At 39.2% G+C, this 18590-nt stretch overlaps 2 protein-coding genes across 8 annotated transcripts in view; one reads left to right on the top strand and one right to left on the bottom strand.

Moving 5' to 3' along the window:
- The window catches only part of LOC129352880 (rho GTPase-activating protein 8-like), a 101050-nt gene that overhangs the window by 66810 nt on the left and 15650 nt on the right, over positions 1-18590 (bottom strand). Inside the window, exon 4 of one of the 7 annotated variants that reach the window (XR_008604950.1) lies at positions 2242-2499. The exons of the other annotated variants lie outside the window; for them this stretch is intronic. The gene's annotated coding sequence lies outside the window, so the exon portion shown is untranslated. Of the gene's footprint in view, positions 1-2241; positions 2500-18590 lie in introns of those variants that run through there. 7 annotated transcript variants of the gene reach the window in all.
- Positions 6120-17842, top strand: kcna1b (potassium voltage-gated channel, shaker-related subfamily, member 1b). Its single transcript, XM_055022074.1, has 2 exons — positions 6120-6993; positions 7300-17842. Exon 2 carries the CDS (start codon positions 7484-7486, stop codon positions 8972-8974), a length of 1491 nt encoding a protein of 496 aa, XP_054878049.1. The 5' UTR covers positions 6120-6993; positions 7300-7483; the 3' UTR covers positions 8975-17842.

Here is an 18590-nt window from a genome sequence, read left to right as displayed (position 1 = left end):
TAATTGGTGCTGAACATGGAAAAATGTAACGTCTAAATTTTTCACTACTATATGACTTTGTATTTTTATGTTTTTATTATTTAAAGCACTTTGAACTGCCTTGTTGCTGAAATGTGTGAAATAAACTTGATTGATTGATTGATAGAGTTCCAGTTTCAGTTTTTACCCATTAATTATCATTTTTATTTATTTCATTTATTGAAGATGTCTTCTCAATTTCAGTTTTCATTCTTTCTTCATTTTTAGAGCCTGCCGGTTCCAGAATGTTAAGGCGTCTTTTAAATGCTGCGTTTATGATGAAACTCCTGCAGAAACAGCTGAAGTAAAACACAAACCTCCATCATTAGCAGCTCAGCTCGGTTCATGTCCCCCCACCCCATCTGTCACTTCGCCTGCCTCTCCCTCTTCATTGGCTCTTCCGTGACGTGACTCTAATTATAGGTCCCTGAAGTCGGGCCTCGGCGGTCCCTCCAAGGGCCGTGTGTTGGTCTTGAAGGGCGTTGCGTGAATTGGTCTCGCTCTTTTCCCGCTGCATGCTATGGGGCCTATAAATAGTGCAGAGAGGGCGACTCTGCATAGGTGTTATATAAGCATCCTGCGTGTTTATGAATGAGGACAGGGCTTGCTTGGTACATTCATAAGTCTTGCTGCAGCTGCTGCTTTGTTCACTCACCCATGTGTGAAGGGAATAAAACTTTGCATGAATAAGAGTTTGGCCAATAGTCAGACTTTATTTAAAGGGCATGTATCACCTACGGAAGCCCTGAAAGGCAAGTTCAAATGTTTTTTAAAGGCACATTTTCTGTTATCTAGAAGTACAAAAAAATCTAGAATACTTTTAATATTCTTGTTTATTTTTTCCTCACTGATTTTTTTTTTCTGAAAGGCAAATCAAAGTTGTTTTTTTATTTAATGACATGCAGCATAATTTATTGTACAGAGAATAACTCTGGCCCTGAATCAATAAAAAAAATTCTCAAAGTCTGATTTTAAGCCCAATATAAGGTCCCCACAAGTCTGAACTGGAAGTGATCAGCGCCATCTTGGTAAGGCAACTGAAGCACAAAGCAAAAAGGAACTATCATGGCTTCCAGACCAACAAAAAGAAAACATATTGACTCTCTTGACCAATGTGCAAGAGCAATATATGTAGACACAGTGGCTGCTGTCAGGATCGACCCGTATGAGGTGGAAAATGGAAACATGTTAGACGAAGCTGCCTCCAGTCTCTTACTATCCCTGTTGTGCTTGTGTGTACACCATGCAGGAGCTTCGCAGTCTGAAATCCATGGACGCATACAATGAATGTTTAAACGGCTTAGTGAAGGAAGTACAAACTCTTCGTGAGAATAACAAGATTCTGGTAACTGGCAAAGAAAGTAGATGTAGTATCAAACACGCCGGCTACGTGGCTGTCTTAGCTAGCAGATAAAAGCTGCATCAACTAAGCTTATATTGCTAGTTCGGATGCAAGTACAACAGTAAACATCATAGATATTTATCTTCGCATTACATTTCGTTGTCAAGATTCACCTTGTGTTTTTTTTGTACAATGACAATAAAGAAAGTCTAAGTCTAAGGTGGGTGGAGATCATATAGATTGTAATCAAGTGATATATTGTTTACAAGTTAGATAGGAACGAGGTGAGAGCCAGTTCTAAGCTTGTAACTTGTTTATTGTTGATATAGCAACTCCATAGGAACTGCCATGACAGTTAGTTACAGTATCTTCTAAAATGGCTGTGAGCTAAATTCCTCCTGGGAATGTGACATCACATGAGAGCTACATAGTCACATGGTATTAGTTCTACCTGGGAATCACATGCTGCGCTCCGTTTGCCTACCAAGATGGTGGCTCAGTGGAGCGAATCACTTCCTGTTCAGACTTGTAGGAACTCTATATTTGCAATAATCACAGAGAATCTTTGCAATGGTAATTCCATCCGAACTGGAAACGTCAGTAAATGACCCACCAACTGGATTTCATTAAAAACTTACAAAGTAAACTTACTTAATAAAAAATTATTTTGCAGCTTTGAAACACATTCATGTGGTTTCTCTTCGCTGGTCCGGTGGTCATGTTTGGTCTCACTGAAGTGGATTTTTAACTCCACCTCCCTGAGTTACTTTCCATCTTCTGATTCAACATCTGCTCTTTGTACTCCTGCAGCATCTTCATCAGATTAATATTTAACAACCACCATCTGATTTTTCTCCCATCACCTTCTGCACGCCTTCCCGCTCGGCCTCCAGGGGTTTTTTCTGGGCAGAGCCGCGAGCAAAGAGATGACGGAGTAAGGAGGACGAGATGATGGCAGCAGAGAGGAAGAGGGGAGTGATGAAGAGGGGGAAAAGGGCTTAATGAGTGTGTCGCCCCTGATTCAGTGATCCAGGCAGGAGATGACAGGGCTGCGTGTTGCCATGGGGGATGCCTCGCCGGTTTGCATGAAGCAGAAGCAGCCCCTCTTCCTCCTCCTCTTCCTCCCCTCTGCTGCTCATCTGAAGGAGAACAGCCCAAACCATTAAAACATGACACTGGAAACACTGGAATCTAATCCACAAACAATTATGTAATTATGCGTTAACAATTAATGCAGCAGGAGAATAAGAAGCCAGAAAGCAACATGTCACCATAACAAATCTCACTGGACACTAAACTGTCCCAGAATTTATTGAGAAAAACAATAATATGGTTAATTTAACACCATTTTTAAGTGACATAACGCCAATGCCATAACAATGCAATAAACTTTAATTTTTAAGGAACATTTAACTCTATCTTCCAGGTTTTATGTGACGATGTTTTACAACCTTAGAGTTTCCGTTTGTTTTCAGGGATTTCAGGCGTCTATCTTTAGTTTCAGCAGCTGTAACCCGAAACTCGGCCGGTTAAAGCAGAGTAAGCCTCTCTTTTGTAGAGCAGCGACCCGACCGGATCATCTGACTGGAAATGAGGTCATAGTGAGTGTCTGTGCGGCGCGTGAATATGTGTGTTCAGCACATTGTCGGTCTGGGGCGCTCAGATGTTCTCTTCCACCACCTTGTCAAGTTTTCACATGTCGTCATGCTTCCCTTCACAGCTGAGTGTGAGCAGGTGCTGTCCAGCTGCTCTGATCCCCAGCGTTTAGAAACTACCGTCATCAGCTGTGACTCCCCTCCAACCGAACGCTTCAGAACCAGGAGAGCTCAGCAAAAACACTAATTATGATAAATACAGACGCAGGGAGCAAGACAAAAAATGCAAAATAGCAAAAATAAATAATGATGCAAAGAAACAACTAAACATGTCCCTCAATTATAGTAGGCAGGGCAGGAGCCGCTTTTGGTCCCATATCCACCATAAATACATTTCACACATGTAAAATACATGTGTGAATTTGCACCTACACCTATTAAAGTATAGGTGCATCAACACATTAATAAACAAATTAATGACTTGTTGGTTTCAAATGTCTGGCAGATGGCTTCATGCTAAAGGATGTATTTTGACTTTATAATCTTGGGTTTTTGAGTTTCCTATGAGTTTGCTCACAAAATATGCATTTGTAAAAAACTGAAAATAAAATATTTTTGGGTCCCTTGGGGTCTCTTGGGGCCCTTAGGCCCCTTTTGAAAGTCTGGCCCAGATGGAAGAGCCCAGTAGAGTCGATTTGATTGGGGACACAAATGGACACATTTGTTTTATTTTCAGCTGCTGCGGTTTGGTTTCCCACTCCACTGAGTCAAATGAACCTAACCATTTGAGAAATCTATTTCCCTCCTCGCCTGTGGGGGTGCTGCACCAATAATCACTCAAGGAAACAACACAAAAAAAAACTCTGAAAACACTAAAACCATCTTTCTTCTTTACAAAATGTAAACAAAAAAGGAGTGGCATCAAATTTTAGCCGTGATCAAATTTGGCATCAAAAATGACCCTCGCGGGTCATTTCTCCCGCTAGCGCGAGGCTAGAACATTTGTTTTGGTTGTATTTACCCAGAATACCCTGCGGTGTAGTTTGCTTCCTGCTGTTGGCGCAGTCTCCAGTTCGCTGGATGTTCACACATGCATTCAAACCACAACAGAGTTATTTTTAACTGAACTGACACCGAGGTGCGTAGGTGGACCAGAGTTCACTTTTTAGTTCGATTAGCATTCAGATCTCCTCAAACGAATGGAACTTTCTAGACAAAAACTGGAGTTCTATTAAAGCGAACTAAATAGTTCTGGTGTGAACACACCTTGTTACATGTTTGACCTGTTACACCTGGCTTAAAACCAACACTGCATTTCAGAATTACAATATATTGACAGTCAAAAACAGCAGTTCTTGCTTTAGTTGATAGATCCATAAATTTTCCATCTAGCTGACAGCTTATTATGACATTAAGGTCACATTAAAGTGTGACATTAACATCAAGCTCACTGAGGTACTGTTTTCAGAAATGATTCCAAAAAAATAAATAAAATGGAGATTTCCTAGTCAGTTAGGTCAAAATTCTGATTTAAATTTTTAAATAGATCATTTGATAAGGAAAACCCTCCAAGGTGGTTGAATTCAGCAATTCTGCAAATGAATAGTGGACAAAAGATTTATTTCTCCAAACTATAAATTTGAAAATTAGTCATAGATACTTCTACTTTTGTCCCAGCGGAACGCTGTGAATTCAGTTTTGAGGAATGTTGTGGGTGCAGCCGCGTGGCAGAAGCTCGGCCAGCTGTTGGACACTCGGAGTGACGAGTGCTGGACCAAATATAGAGCGGTCACCTTTCATCCCCGGACAAGGACGTGCTGAACATTCCCCTCGATCAGTCAGCCAGTTGATTCGCAGATATTTTGTTACACTCAGTGTAAACGCGTTTTAATTTTCACTTCCACAGAAATCTGACAAACACTTTATTCAAGGAAACATCCGCGCGTTGCTCAAATAATGCAAAAATCGTATGAGAAACCGTGTTCGCAACCAAACTTAATACACTATGTATACACTATCAGCAAAGGAACAGGAAAACACGGTGGTGGTAGCATTATCCTGGATAGTGTGGATGAAAGAAGGGTTTTATTTTTTTTTAGCACTACAGTGACTGAGCATCACATCAATAAAAAATATGCATAAAGTCTCAACTGTGCGGGGCTTTCCGTGCCACTACATCTTTTCTCATGCTAATTTTAAACTGTTAAATGCAAGAGGTTTAATTTATTGAGATTGGGGTGAATTATTAATCCATGTTAAAGCTCCAACATGCAGAGAAGGACTTGAAGTTCATCTCTTGGTTTGCAGAAACGAGATAAAGCTGCAGCTTCCCAGAATAAGCCTCAACTTCAGCTCAGAGTATTTCCAGACTGCAGGTTTGTCATCCAAAGCTTATATCAGAATATACCAAGCAGTTCCTGGATATCTGAAAGTGTACTAAGGCAGAAACTTCATTTAAAAATTATTTCTACATGTTTACACAATTATATACCCTTAAAGGAAGTTTTAAAATCTTATTGTTTTACAAAAAAGTCACCTTTCTAAAAATAAATTGCTATACATAAATATTTTTCAAATTTACATCCATATTTATATTAAATATTAACTACATTTTAGGCATTTTCACTCTTTAAAAGTGTGAAAAACTACAAATATTATTTCAGTTATTATTAAGCCCAGAAATGAGCCAACGAATGACCAAAAGTAGCTTTGATGCATCATCCGGCATCCTCATGTAAAGTATTTGTCATTTTTGCTTATTAAATTTACAGTTTAAATGAACATGCAACATATTAATATTCACAAAAATTTTGAATTAAAAAAGTAGTTGGAAGAAAAAAAAATCTCAAAAATCTATTTGCTATAGCATAAGCAATTAAGCATCACCGGACTGTCAATATATATACATATTCAACGTATTTAAAAAATACATAAGAATCTGTTAAAAAAATGTCACATATAAGATCTCAAAATCACTGCATTTATTTGAATTATCGGTTTAGTTTTCATGCTGTTTTTCTAAATTTTTTGAAATATTTTTTTATTCTATATATTTTAATATATAACTGATTGAGAAATGGGCTGGGCCTCCTGCATCACAGCCTCCTATCAGCATCTCTGTTTGGAACCACAGCAGCACATTTTATACCTGACTCAATTATTTTATTCTAAAAACACAGAACCAGGGTTTCATTAATATTTTTCTACATAAATGTTGTTTTTGTGCTGGTTCTGAAAGACTCATGGGTCAGTTCTGATTGGGCTGATTTTCCATGTCAGATCTGGACTGTTTGACACCTGCAGGAGAATGAGGTTGAGCACAAAGCGTCCCTCAGTGTTTTCCTCACCGGGAAGTCTATTCCTTCGGCTCCCAGCAGGAGAACTTTCCCCGCCGGGAGTCGTGCGGCTGTTTCTGCTGACACGCAGCCGCTACTGTAGCTCTCTCTCTGTGCTGTACAGTGTGTCTGCATTGCGTCGAATCCTCCCCTCCTCCCCTCCCTGTTTTCTCTCGCTCCCTCCTTTCCTGCTTCACTCACTTCTCTTTCCTCTCCTCATGAAATCCTGCAATATGCTTCCAAATTAACGGACACATATCGGGTCTCCGCAGCAGGATCCTCTGCCTCATTTTCCCTCCTCTTCCTCACCAGGATTTTTTTAAAGTGGTTTTCTCTTGATGCAGCAAAGTCCGATCCTTCCCGTCAGAATGTGAGCTTCGTCCAGCTCATTATTCCTCCTCTCCCTCCTCCTCCTCCTCCTTGTTTTCCAGTATGATTTTAAGAAATAGTCAGTCGGGATTTTTGCTGTTGCGTTCAGAGCCGTCAAAAGCCTCCTCCTCTTCCTCCTCTTCCTCCTCCTCCTGCGGGCTGCACCGACTGGTGCTGAAAACCAACACCAAGAGGATACGGATGTTGACCAAGACAACATAGTCTATTAATATTTCAGAGACATTGTAAAGAGATATCTGCTGGTATTAAAGCCAGAGCTGAGGTGGGTGGCTGGAGAGGACGATCAGTTCTATCTGCTGCGCTCCAAACTCAGGTACATCTCATCTCTGATGTCCATCACTCAGAGGAGATTTTATTGCTCTGTTTGTTGTGTGGATGCGTAAATGCTTGTTTGAGTGGGAAGCTGTTGGATGAGTGAGAACTGTGGGTGCAGAGAGAGGCAGTGCAGCAGGGCTGCAAACTTGAATACTGATGTATGCGGTAAAATCCAGCAGATGCAGCACACGCTTTTGGAGGTGCTGCGTCCTTTCAGGACAGAAGCTTGCGTTGAGAAATGTCTCCAGGCGAGCTTTAGTGTCTTTTCTGAGGACACTGGGTGTTATTTTCCACTCTGTTCCAGGTGTGAGACGAGGGACCACTGAGGGAACGTTCAGTTCAGAGACGATGGCGATGATGAGGATGATGATGGTGATAGGGAGGGAGGCTCTGCGCATCTCCTGGCATCTGTAGGAGCCTCTCCACTTCAACCTGCCCCCACCACCTACACGCCGCTTCCCCTTCCTGCCCATCACCCCCCAGGAAGGATGACTGTGGTGTCCACGGAAAACATGGACGACACCTCCACCCTGCCGGGCCACCCGCAGGACCCCTACCCGCTTGACGATGACCACAATGATCACGACTGCTGTGAGCGGGTGGTCATCAACATCTCTGGGTTGCGGTTTGAGACCCAACTTAAGACTCTCGCCCAGTTTCCTGACACGCTGCTCGGGAACCCCAAGAAGAGGATGCGCTACTTCGACCCCTTAAGAAATGAGTATTTCTTCGATCGGAATCGTCCGAGCTTCGACGCCATCTTGTATTATTACCAGTCTGGAGGTCGGTTGAGGAGGCCGGTTAATGTCCCTCTGGACATGTTCTCAGAGGAGATAAAGTTTTATGAACTTGGTGCAGAAGCTATGGAGAAATTTAGGGAGGATGAGGGATTTATCCGGGAAGAGGAGCGACCTTTGCCAGAGAAGGAGTTCCAGAGGCAGATTTGGCTCCTCTTTGAGCATCCAGAGAGTTCGGGGCCCGCCCGGGGGATCGCCATTGTCTCAGTGATGGTAATTCTTATTTCAATCGTCATATTTTGTTTGGAGACTTTACCGGAGCTAAAGGAGGATCCCAATGATCGCATTCACCAAGTGGGCAACACCACCATGTATTACAAGGCAAGCGTCCTGACAGATCCTTTCTTTGTGGTGGAGACACTCTGCATCATCTGGTTTTCATTTGAACTGATCGTTCGCTTCTTTGCTTGCCCCAGCAAAGCAGCATTCTTCAAAAACATGATGAACACTATTGATATTGTGGCTATAATCCCATACTTCATCACTCTTGGCACAGAGCTAGCTGACGACCAAGGCAACAGGGAGGGAAGGGGAGGAGGGGAACAGGCCACATCTTTAGCCATTCTCAGGGTGATCCGTCTGGTGAGGGTATTCCGGATCTTTAAACTGTCCCGACACTCCAAAGGGCTCCAGATTCTGGGGCAAACTCTCAAGGCAAGCATGAGGGAGCTGGGGTTGCTCATTTTCTTCCTCTTCATTGGTGTGATTTTATTTTCCAGTGCCGTTTACTTTGCTGAAGCTGAGGAAAAGGAGTCATTTTTCACCAGCATCCCGGATGCCTTCTGGTGGGCTGTGGTGTCCATGACGACCGTCGGCTATGGGGACATGTACCCCGTGACCATCGGAGGTAAAATTGTTGGTTCTCTTTGCGCCATCGCCGGTGTGTTGACCATCGCACTGCCAGTACCGGTCATTGTGTCCAATTTCAACTACTTCTACCACCGGGAGACGGAGGGTGAGGAGCAAGCACAGCTGCTCAACATCAGCAACCAGAACTTGGCATCAGAAACCAACTCAAGCCGCCGCACTTCTTCTGTGGTCAGCAAGTCAGAGTATATGGAGATAGATGAGGACTTGAACAACAGCATTGATAACTTTAGGGAAGCAAACCTTAGGACTGCCAACTGCACCGCCCCCAGCCAGAACTGTGTGAACAGGGGGAAGCTGCTCACCGATGTGTAAGGCAGCGCCTGCACACTGCTGTAAATATTGTAGAAATATCTGGATGCTTTAAACTCAATAGGTGCATTTTATTCTCTTTTTTTAAACTCTTCTTTCAAACGTATGAACAAACTAAAACACACATAGTGAAGCAATCTTGAGCAGATCTTAGCAAAAAGTTTAGTTAAATATTCGTATCCATTCCAAAATATTTAACGGGTTTCACTGCCAGTTTTACATAGCAAATTCAATTCTTTTGAACCAGTGACAGGATGCAGGTGTGTCTTTTATTCCGGACAAGCCCCCAATAATCTGACTCCAATAAATAAATAAAACCCTGAATTTTCTACATTTTATAATCTGTAGGGGTTGCTCCATCAATTTAAGATGCTTAATCTGTTCGGTTCAAGAGCAAACTTTAGAGACTTTTGTTAGGTATACCGGACAATATTCAATTAATTATACTACTTGAGATAAAAACCAATATCATGTTTTCTAGTTGATCTTTAAAGTGTGTGGAGTAACATAAAATAAAATAGGTTACCTTGCTCATTAGCTCAATTATTTTGGACCAGAGGTATATTTCAGGTCAATTTCTTTTGTTATGGGGTTATTCCACTACTTTTATACATACTGAACCCATTTAAGTAAGAGTAAAAAATTTTGTCCCCAGATTAGTACTCTAATCATTGTACTATTATTAATTTAAGGGTGTTTCATTGCCAACTTCAGACATTAAATGACATAGTAGGTGACCTAGAAGTTCTACATTGTATCCCACACAAACCCCAATTATTTGAAAACTAGGCCATGCAAGAAAACAATAAATTTATCATAATTCATATAATTTTTTTTTCCATCAAATTAAAGGTATTAGCCCAACATCTTAACAACCTCAGTCCATTTTGTCCAGAGACAAAAACTAGGTTTAAATGGGTTCTGAATTTGAATCCTGGACAAGAATTCAAATAATACTAATCTTAAATTCTTGGATTTAAACCACCAAATGTACTTTATACAACTAAGGAGGTTACACAGCCAATTATTGATAGCTAACTTTAATTCTTTTGTCTGCAGGAATGTTTGGGGTGCTAGAAAACCTATTTTTGTATCCCAGACAAGCTGCCAAAGATTTTCATAACCCAGCTCCAGGAGATTGACATTTGGTGAATTTCCTAAATGCATCCCATTCATGGACAGAGACCTACAGAATTAAATTATAGAAGTCATAGTTGTGGATGAAATGGGTCCTGGTTTTATTCACTAAAAAACATGTTACCTGTCACTTAATATTTGATCTTTAATATGGCAAATGTATTCACACTGCCAGTCTCAGACATGCAGCTGATAAGTTTTGGTGCAGAAGCATGTTTTTGTATTGTGGAAACGACCCCAATAATATTAAAATCCCATCCGAAAAGCTTAGAAACTGTTTTAGAAAAATACAAAAATATATCTCAAGTTTAAGAAATGCAGAATAAAAAAAAAATTATGAACAAAAAACAATAATCCTGCCACCACTTTACATGCATTACTTATGATTCACACTCTGACAGCTTTTCTGCCATGGTTTAAAACATGTATCTTATAATAAAAATGTAGTATTACAATAGATGCATGTTTTAAAGACCAAGTTGATCTCTGGGAAATGTAGTACTCTTATTATATGCCCATTAACTAAAAAAGGGGTATTTCAGTCTGTGTCGACTCAGTGTTCACTAATCAATTGCTTTTTTATTCCTAAATGTGCAATACTAAATTGATGGAGTGCCTCATTAATAACATGCAAAGATTTGCTGTAATTGGAGTATAACTTTAAACCTATTTACTACAACATTTCACTGCCATCTCCTTTTGTTTTAGTATGTATTAATTTATAACATTTTAGATGCTCCAGCTCTTAACAGCTGAGTAACACAAATCCAACATTTGTGAAAAGAATTCTGGTTTATTCAAATTATTAAAGCACTTTATATTGACTTAAACACATTAAAACATTTAGGAAATTCATATTAAATATTAATAATAAGTGTTTTAAACTGAATACATAAAATAAGAAAGCTGAGGACTTAATTGGAGGACAAACAATAAAACTGGACGAAACATTTTTGGTGAAAAGGGACAGCTGCCTGGTTTGGTGCAACAGACTCAACTTTGTGGATGAAAGCCCATCTGAGATTCACAAGAACAACTTTATCCACGACAGTTGGATTACAGTTACGGACGTTTGTGCTTTCTGCAGCACATCCAGGAAAAATTGAGAAAAAAACATTACATGGCGAATTTTTCAGGCACTTTAAGAGAAGCAAACAGGAAGTTTGTGGAGCCTTTGTGGAGGGACGATCTGCACCGATGCTGCTGCAGGTCAGCTGAAGGGTCCCTGTTTGATGCCATGCAAAGCTCCTTTATATAAACGCATGTGGAGACTCTTCTCTTTTATATCAGCATGCACACAACGTTACCTCATTTTATTTTTGCTGTTGTCTTCTTCAGCCCTCATCCTCTTCTCCTGGATTATGTTTTGTTTTCACCAGAAGTGCTCTGGCTGTTTATCGTCAAAGTTGTTTCAGAGCATTTCCGTCTTGAATGTTTAAGGAGAACAGCAACATTTATTTCTTCAGAGATCACGGCATGTCAAAATACTTCAGCATTATGGCCTAAACAGCTATGATATAGCTACGTATACTCAATGCATGACGTCAGTATTAAATTGCTTGCAGTTTTCGGATGGAGTGCGGGAAAACGGAGGGGAGACGATGATTCCCGTTAAGTTATTCCGTGGAAAAATGCATGACGGAGGAAACAGTTAGAAGGAAATAATGTGCTTAAAACAGAAGAAATCTTAAAAAACAATTACTTTTAAGTTTTTTCCTCCTTTTTGTATTTCCTTAAAGCTTTGACAACTGAGTGCATGGGAACGTTTAATTTAATTTGTGAGCCCATTTTTCTTAGTTTGAAGAAGAAAAAGTATAATATTGAACAAAGCTCGTAGAGTATATATCTAAAAATCAGCTTCCAGTGCCTTGAAGCCCGTCTCGTTATAGAATTGACTAAAGTGCCTCCTGTTATAAGAGCTTACAACGTGCAGCTTAACCTCTCCTGCTATAAAGATGCACTGATCCCACATATCTGCCACTGAAGGGACAGTTTACTCCATATTATCGGGCCAAATAAAACCCCTTTCCTATTCTAGTCGATGACACAAAGCTGCAGCATTTAGCCGGTAATGCTAGCAACAAAAAAAAAACAGCCTCATTTGGTCAAATCCAGGTCAAACACGTTTATGTGAACTGTATAAACAGAAACATTTTGACTAAACTACTTGTTTCAGATCAAGGATTATTAACATTAAAGCATTAAGAGTTTTTCTTAGGTTTATTTTATTTAAATTCAGATGTTTACATACACTAAGATGTCTTAAAGTATTTGGACAAGCCCAGATGTTGATTTCAGAACTTTGTAAGCTTTTGAAAGGTTTAAATTAAGCATGTGGACATTTTTAAAGTCACTCCTCAAACATGTTGGTTTTTTGCATGTCATCATAGAAAGATGACAACCAACCAGCCAAAAAGTCAACAAGTAAATCATGAATCTGAAAGTTCTTCATTGGTCTGTTCAAACAACTGCCAGTATAAACACCATGAGAACGTTCAGCTGTCTTGTTGTTCTGGAAGGAGTCGGGTTCTGCATCATTATCCACATAATTATTTACGAGCATTAGCTCATAAGTCACTTAGTAAGGATTAAGCCACTGCAGTTTGCAAATGCACTTTTTAGAGACGTCCCTGGATCTGATGGAACTAAAACAATGAAGCCCATCGTCCAAAGTGGAGGAAGAAGGAAGGAAAAAGCCTACAAGCCCCAAAACACCACCTAACTCCTAACTATGGTAGTGGATCCACTGTGTTATGCAGGTATTTTGCTTCAAGGACTGGTGCACTTTGCAAGATAGATGGCATTACTTTATCTGGTCTTCCAAAAAGTACAATGATGCACCAGCCCTTTTTAGTTGACTATAATCAAACTCTAGTTCGTTTGTCTAGAAAGTCCAGTTTGCTGAACTCTGATGCGGACCAAAACAGTGACCTCTGGAGTGTTGTGAATGTTCCAAGAGACGGAAGCAAACTACAGCCCACGACTTTCTGGATGAATACAACCAAAGCAATTGTGTGTGTCTAGCACTAGTGGGAGAAATTACTTGTGGTTTTTTACCAAAGCCAAAACAAAAATTAAGCAATCACTAAATTCTGATGCCACTCCGTTTTTGTTTACATTTCATGAAGGAGGAAGTTGAGGTTTTTTCCTTCAGTAGTTTTTTTTTTTTAGGGTTTGGTCTGTTTGGCACCAGGCAGAGAGAAAGTGAACCGTAGCAACTGAAAATGCAATTTTGGTCCCAAATCGAACCAAAACTACCAGACTGTCAGGTGTGACAATAAGCTAAGCATAACACCACATTACTACAACATGGCTTCCGGTCAATAAAGTTAATGTGTTGGAGCTTCCGATACAAATCCATGATCTCAGCTGAGTAGAAAATATGTGGGCAGATATGGAAAGATGAGTCCAATCAAGTTATACCAGCACTGTTAGGAGGAATGGGCCAGAACTTTAGCAAACTATTGTGGGAAGATTGTGGAACGTTTGAGCCAAGTCAGATAGATTAAAAGATGATTTTACCAAATACTGAGAAATGTCTGATGTAAATGTCTGAATTAAAAAAATAATTTGGTAATTCTAATTGAGCTAAAGCAAGACTAGTTTCGTTTGACTTAATCTAAGATAGCAATAAAATGGCAATGAATGTTGTTATACAGTGTATAGAAACATCTGGGTTTAACTTTATATGCAGGCGATTGGTCTGGAAATCTCTTATTTCCACGCTGTTATTCCAGGAGAGCGTGTAAAAGTTTCCACACAATCAGAAAGAGTGCAGATAACTGAACACCAACAGGCATCGCTTGAATCCGCTGCTCGGGGGGTTTAGGGTGGGCTATGTAACAACAGATTTAATTAGCCAACTCATTAAGCGCCTGTTCCGACGTCTTTGTGTCGTTGTTGAGCCTGAATCAAAGTAATGCACAAATTTCCCCTCTGGATGAACTGTTGTAGACAATTTATCTGCTGACTTATTGGTTACTGAGGCAAGTGACCCATTTAGAGATAAGTCAGGAGAATCGGATCCAATTGGGGAGAAAATACCAGAATTACACTTCAGAACAAGTCGGTTATCAAAATGATAAGGGCTGAACTTTAAGCCTGGTTTTATTAAGAATCTACTCAATTATTTTCATATAAATAGAAAGTGGTGAGGTTTAGTGTTTGCTTCTAAATTGAGCCAAATAATGAGAGCGCAAACATGGCCACTTTTCAGCAGGACCAAAAATAGATTCTTTCCAGACTAAAACCAGAGAGAAATGAAAGCGAGCCTGTTTTATTTTGGCTATCGTCCCTCATCAGGCCCCTTCGCTTTCTCGCTCTGATGTTTTCAGTGAAGAGGATGGAGCAGGGAGACGATTCTGCTTCGTGTGCCTTGGAGCTGTAGGACGTTTCAGTTCAGGGAGGGCTGATGGATCTGCAGAGGCACTCAGTGTTTCCTCTGCAGAGCAGCATTAGTCATTCTGCATGCCAGTAAAATGGCGCTGCTGCTGCTGCTGTTGTTTCAGGACAGGGGAACATAACCGGGGAGCAACGGGTTTTTCTCCAGGACAGAAACAATCAACTGATGCAACAGCGCCAAATGAGACCTTATGTTCTGAAGGCTCAGTTTTTAGACCCAATCTTACACGGCAGAACCAGGAGATTTGCTAAAGCGCCACCTCTTGTTTAGACGAGCAAATGCTTCAGTAAATGTCATGAAACATGCATGAACTTTTGCACATTTTTCAATGTATTTTAATGGAATTTTACATGTTTTTTATTGTTTTTACAAATAAAAATCAGCACTTTTTAGAAACACGTTCCACTAAACTTGCAGGTGTCTGAAGAGCTACAGACAGGAATTTTATACAACTTTTTGTAAAATAGCTCACGCTTAGTATTAGTGAACATTGATTTTGAAGTTTTCTCACAGATTTTAAACTGGAATCAAATCTAGACTTTGACTAGGCCATTCTAACTGTTCAATCTTTGCCCCGACAGAAGATGACTTGTGAGGAATTAACCATGTTTTCACCTGGGGATGCTGTGCGGTGCACAGCGTTTGGTGTGTTGGCCACAAGGCTTAGTTTCTGTTTCGTCTGACCACAGCACCTTCTTGGTTGCTTGTTTGATTAACGCTCCCTTTTAGATGGACGTCCATGTCTTGGTAGGTCTGCAGTCGGTCCAGAGCTTTGGAAAATGTCCAGAGCTTGGGATATTGGATTTCTCTGTAATTCTCCCATGTAAGAACTACCCAGAGTTGTGTCCGTCTCATAAGACACAACTGTGTCCAGGAATATCTTTGATGCCTTTATTGGCTAGTTTGGAGTTAGAACACATGCTTAAAAATAGTAATATGATAAAAAACCTCAGCAGGAAAAACTATAAAAATAGGATCACTTAAGACAGTAATTTACAGAAAAATGTATAAGAATGACATCCCAGATTGATTTTTACATAAACAATTGGAAAAAGACCGTAATTTGTTTTGTATTTCTCGTTCTAATCCAGCATAAAGCTTCATGGCTTCAACGACGTTTCCGAGTTGCATGACCGTCTGGTGATGCTGCGTCATCAGACGAACACTTGATGATTTGGGTCGTATTTGCATCAAGTCGGGTCGGATCATTTTCTTCTCAAAATGCAACCAGATGATATGGAGTGTCGGGGCGGCCATATATGCCTCAGAGGCATCTGAACACCTATTGGCCTATTTATGGATCCAATACCTCTGATTACTGCCCTCTTGTGGCCGTTTTAGACATTTCAACAGTTCACCAAAATGAAATTGATTTTTCTAAAAGAATTCAAACCAAACTAATTTTTGACACTGGCATTTTTTTGTTTGTTTGTTTGATTGTGGTTTATAGATTACAGAAAATCAGAATGAGGTAATTCATTAGATTATTGCAAAAAAATGATCAAAAAAGTGGCTTTTATGACAGAAATGAAATGTTATGGCTTTAGTTGTTCACCCAATAGTCATGAAAAGTCTCCACAGGGTGGGTCAGTGATGCTACTCTGTCCAGGAATATTAATTTAAGGTTGAGTGGAAGGAAAAAATGTGGTGCACAAAAGCTCAAATCCGACCAAAGGTTAAGGAATTATGAGGGGTGAAATTTCTAGATTAAAAATTCTTTTTTAATCTTCCCTACAGTTCTGACGTGAAATTCAAATATTTTAATTAAAAGAAAACCTTTTAAATATATTTGATAAAGTCTAATGCTGCTGCAGCTGTGTGTCATTGTCAAGTTTCTTAAACGGCGCATTTAAATCCCTTTAATTAGTCTGGAAAAAATACATAAAAGTTACGAAGGTGCTAAGTGGTAAACATGCTGAAGGATTAAGAGAAACATTTTAATATTTTACTGTTTTTTTAAGGTTGAATCATATCAATATTAGTTTATTTAAGATTGATTAAAAGCATAGTTCAGAGTACTCAGTGTTTTCTTAATTGGTTTGTGTTTATATTTGGAGGCCAAAGTTGGAGTTTTCTGCAGCAGACGCCACTAAAGGGACCAAATGGTGTTTTGTAGGAGTTTCATATACACATTTTTAATGTTTTTACCGTCTGATCTGCAGTAAACAGGACAGAACTGTGTCATTTCCAAAATAAAATCCAATTTTTATCTCTCGAGTAAACACGATTTAATTACAAGCTTCCAACTGCCAGAACCGGATTGATTTCCAGTAGATAACAAGCCGTTAAATTAGTTTTTGACGGAAACTTCCTGCAACTGCCGATGTTTTCCAACCTGGATTTATCGATAAGCGTAATTTGATTTGTTGCTGCTTTGAGGCATCAGAATGACCTGAAAAGTTGCTTGATTTCAGCAATGAACTTGAATCAGCTCTGAAGTGTGTCTCATCGTTACATATTCCATGTAATGTCCAATAAATCAGTCATTCAATAAAAAAAATTAAAAAAATATCAAGATTTGCTGCAAATTTAAGTTGCTTTATGACATTAAACTGCTGAAACTTCTTAAGCAAAAATACAGAAGATTTTCTGATAATATTTTTATTTCAAGCTTTAAAAGCAAATTGAAAACAAAATAATTGATGAACATGAAATTATAAAATAAATTTCAGGTCTAACAAGCAGAAATGAATCTCAGATGTTTTTTGTTTAAAGGTTTAGGCAGTTTGAGGGTTCAGGTTTTTTACTGAATCCTTCCAAAATGACACATTTTTATCATTTCAGTTTGAATGTTTTGCCTCAGACGGATTTTTTTTTCAACTCTGTGAAAAATTGTGTTTTGCTATTTTTTATGTCTATTTATTTTGAATGTATTTGACATTTATTTATTTTATTCCGGTTTTTTACAGCTTGACAATGCTGAGCTACTGATAAATAAGGCTTACAGTTCAGGTGATGATGATGAGACGTTTGCAGTGTTTCAGGTGGATGTGGAGATAATTTAAATATCCCAACACGCATGGATGACTGCAGCTGGTCAGACTTTCTGTTTCCTGTCAGAAGCCAAAGTGTCGTTCAGAACGAAAGTCTCAGCATGGACGGTTTTTGTTTAAAAAAAAAACACAACAGTGAAGAACTGTATTCATTTTCTCCAAACTTGTTGGATGTTTCTGTTTGTTTTCTTTCTGATTGGCTGCTGCTTCCGTCTGCAGAGCTTTTCATTGGCCGCTGAGGCAGAGTCTGTAACCTATGCAAGGTTAGTCAGCAGTTTCTGTCCATTCATCATATAACAGCATCTTCAATAAACCCTGGAAAATAAACAGTAAATTCAACGTTTGCCAGGTTTTTGGGTGTGATTTCACTTTAATTTGTTGAAATGTCTCATCCAACTTTTTTTTTAAGGGTTGGAAAATATTTTTATTTAATTATTTTCCAACGCGCTAAAGTTTCTGTTTAAATTATGCAACTGACAAGAGGACAAGACTGTGGAAACAAATAGACCATTTATTTAAAACAATTTTATACGGTTCCATTCTGTGTCAAATCTAAAGACAAAAATAGGTTTGTGCATAAAATTATGCTAGCATTGGGTTAGCTTAGATACCTGGCTTTTTCTTAAATAAAAAAATTTAAAAGAATTATTCAAAATATAATTTTACCAAAAGATTAAGCTGATTAAAGTCTTAATTGAGCATTTTGAATCGATTCCAAGGGCTAGAAATTACTATTCTCTAAAGAACCAATTTATTTCTTTACCTCTAATTTTAAAGTCACACAAAGAAAACCGGAGTTAATACAATAAATGCCAGATCTGTTGAGTGGTTAATTTTGAGTGATTAATCTAAAATCTCTCCAAAAAGCAACAAATCGACTCAAGTTTAGTTTTTTTGCCACGAGTGGCATTTATTTTGAAAGAAATCCAACAGGAAGGGGATGGTGGGAGGGGGAAGACATGCAACCAAGGGTAGCAAAGTTGTAACCCAAGACTAAGTCAAGATCACGACCAGCGCCCCGCGCTACATGACACAATTAAGTTAAGTGAACCAATCAAAATTGCTTCTCAAATTTATCTGAATTTGT

The sequence above is a fragment of the Poeciliopsis prolifica genome, unplaced genomic scaffold (genome assembly GCF_027474105.1).
Source record: "Poeciliopsis prolifica strain line A6 unplaced genomic scaffold, Auburn_PproV2 SCAFFOLD081, whole genome shotgun sequence".
In the NCBI taxonomy this organism is placed as follows: domain Eukaryota; kingdom Metazoa; phylum Chordata; class Actinopteri; order Cyprinodontiformes; family Poeciliidae; genus Poeciliopsis; species Poeciliopsis prolifica.
Note: the sequence above shows the minus strand (reverse complement) of the source record. Positions and strands in the feature narration are given on the sequence as shown.

Bases quoted from the DNA above. Each gene is read 5' to 3' on its own strand.
- kcna1b (XM_055022074.1), top strand. From the start codon at position 7,484: ATGACTGTGGTGTCCACGGAAAACATGGACGACACCTCCACCCTGCCG.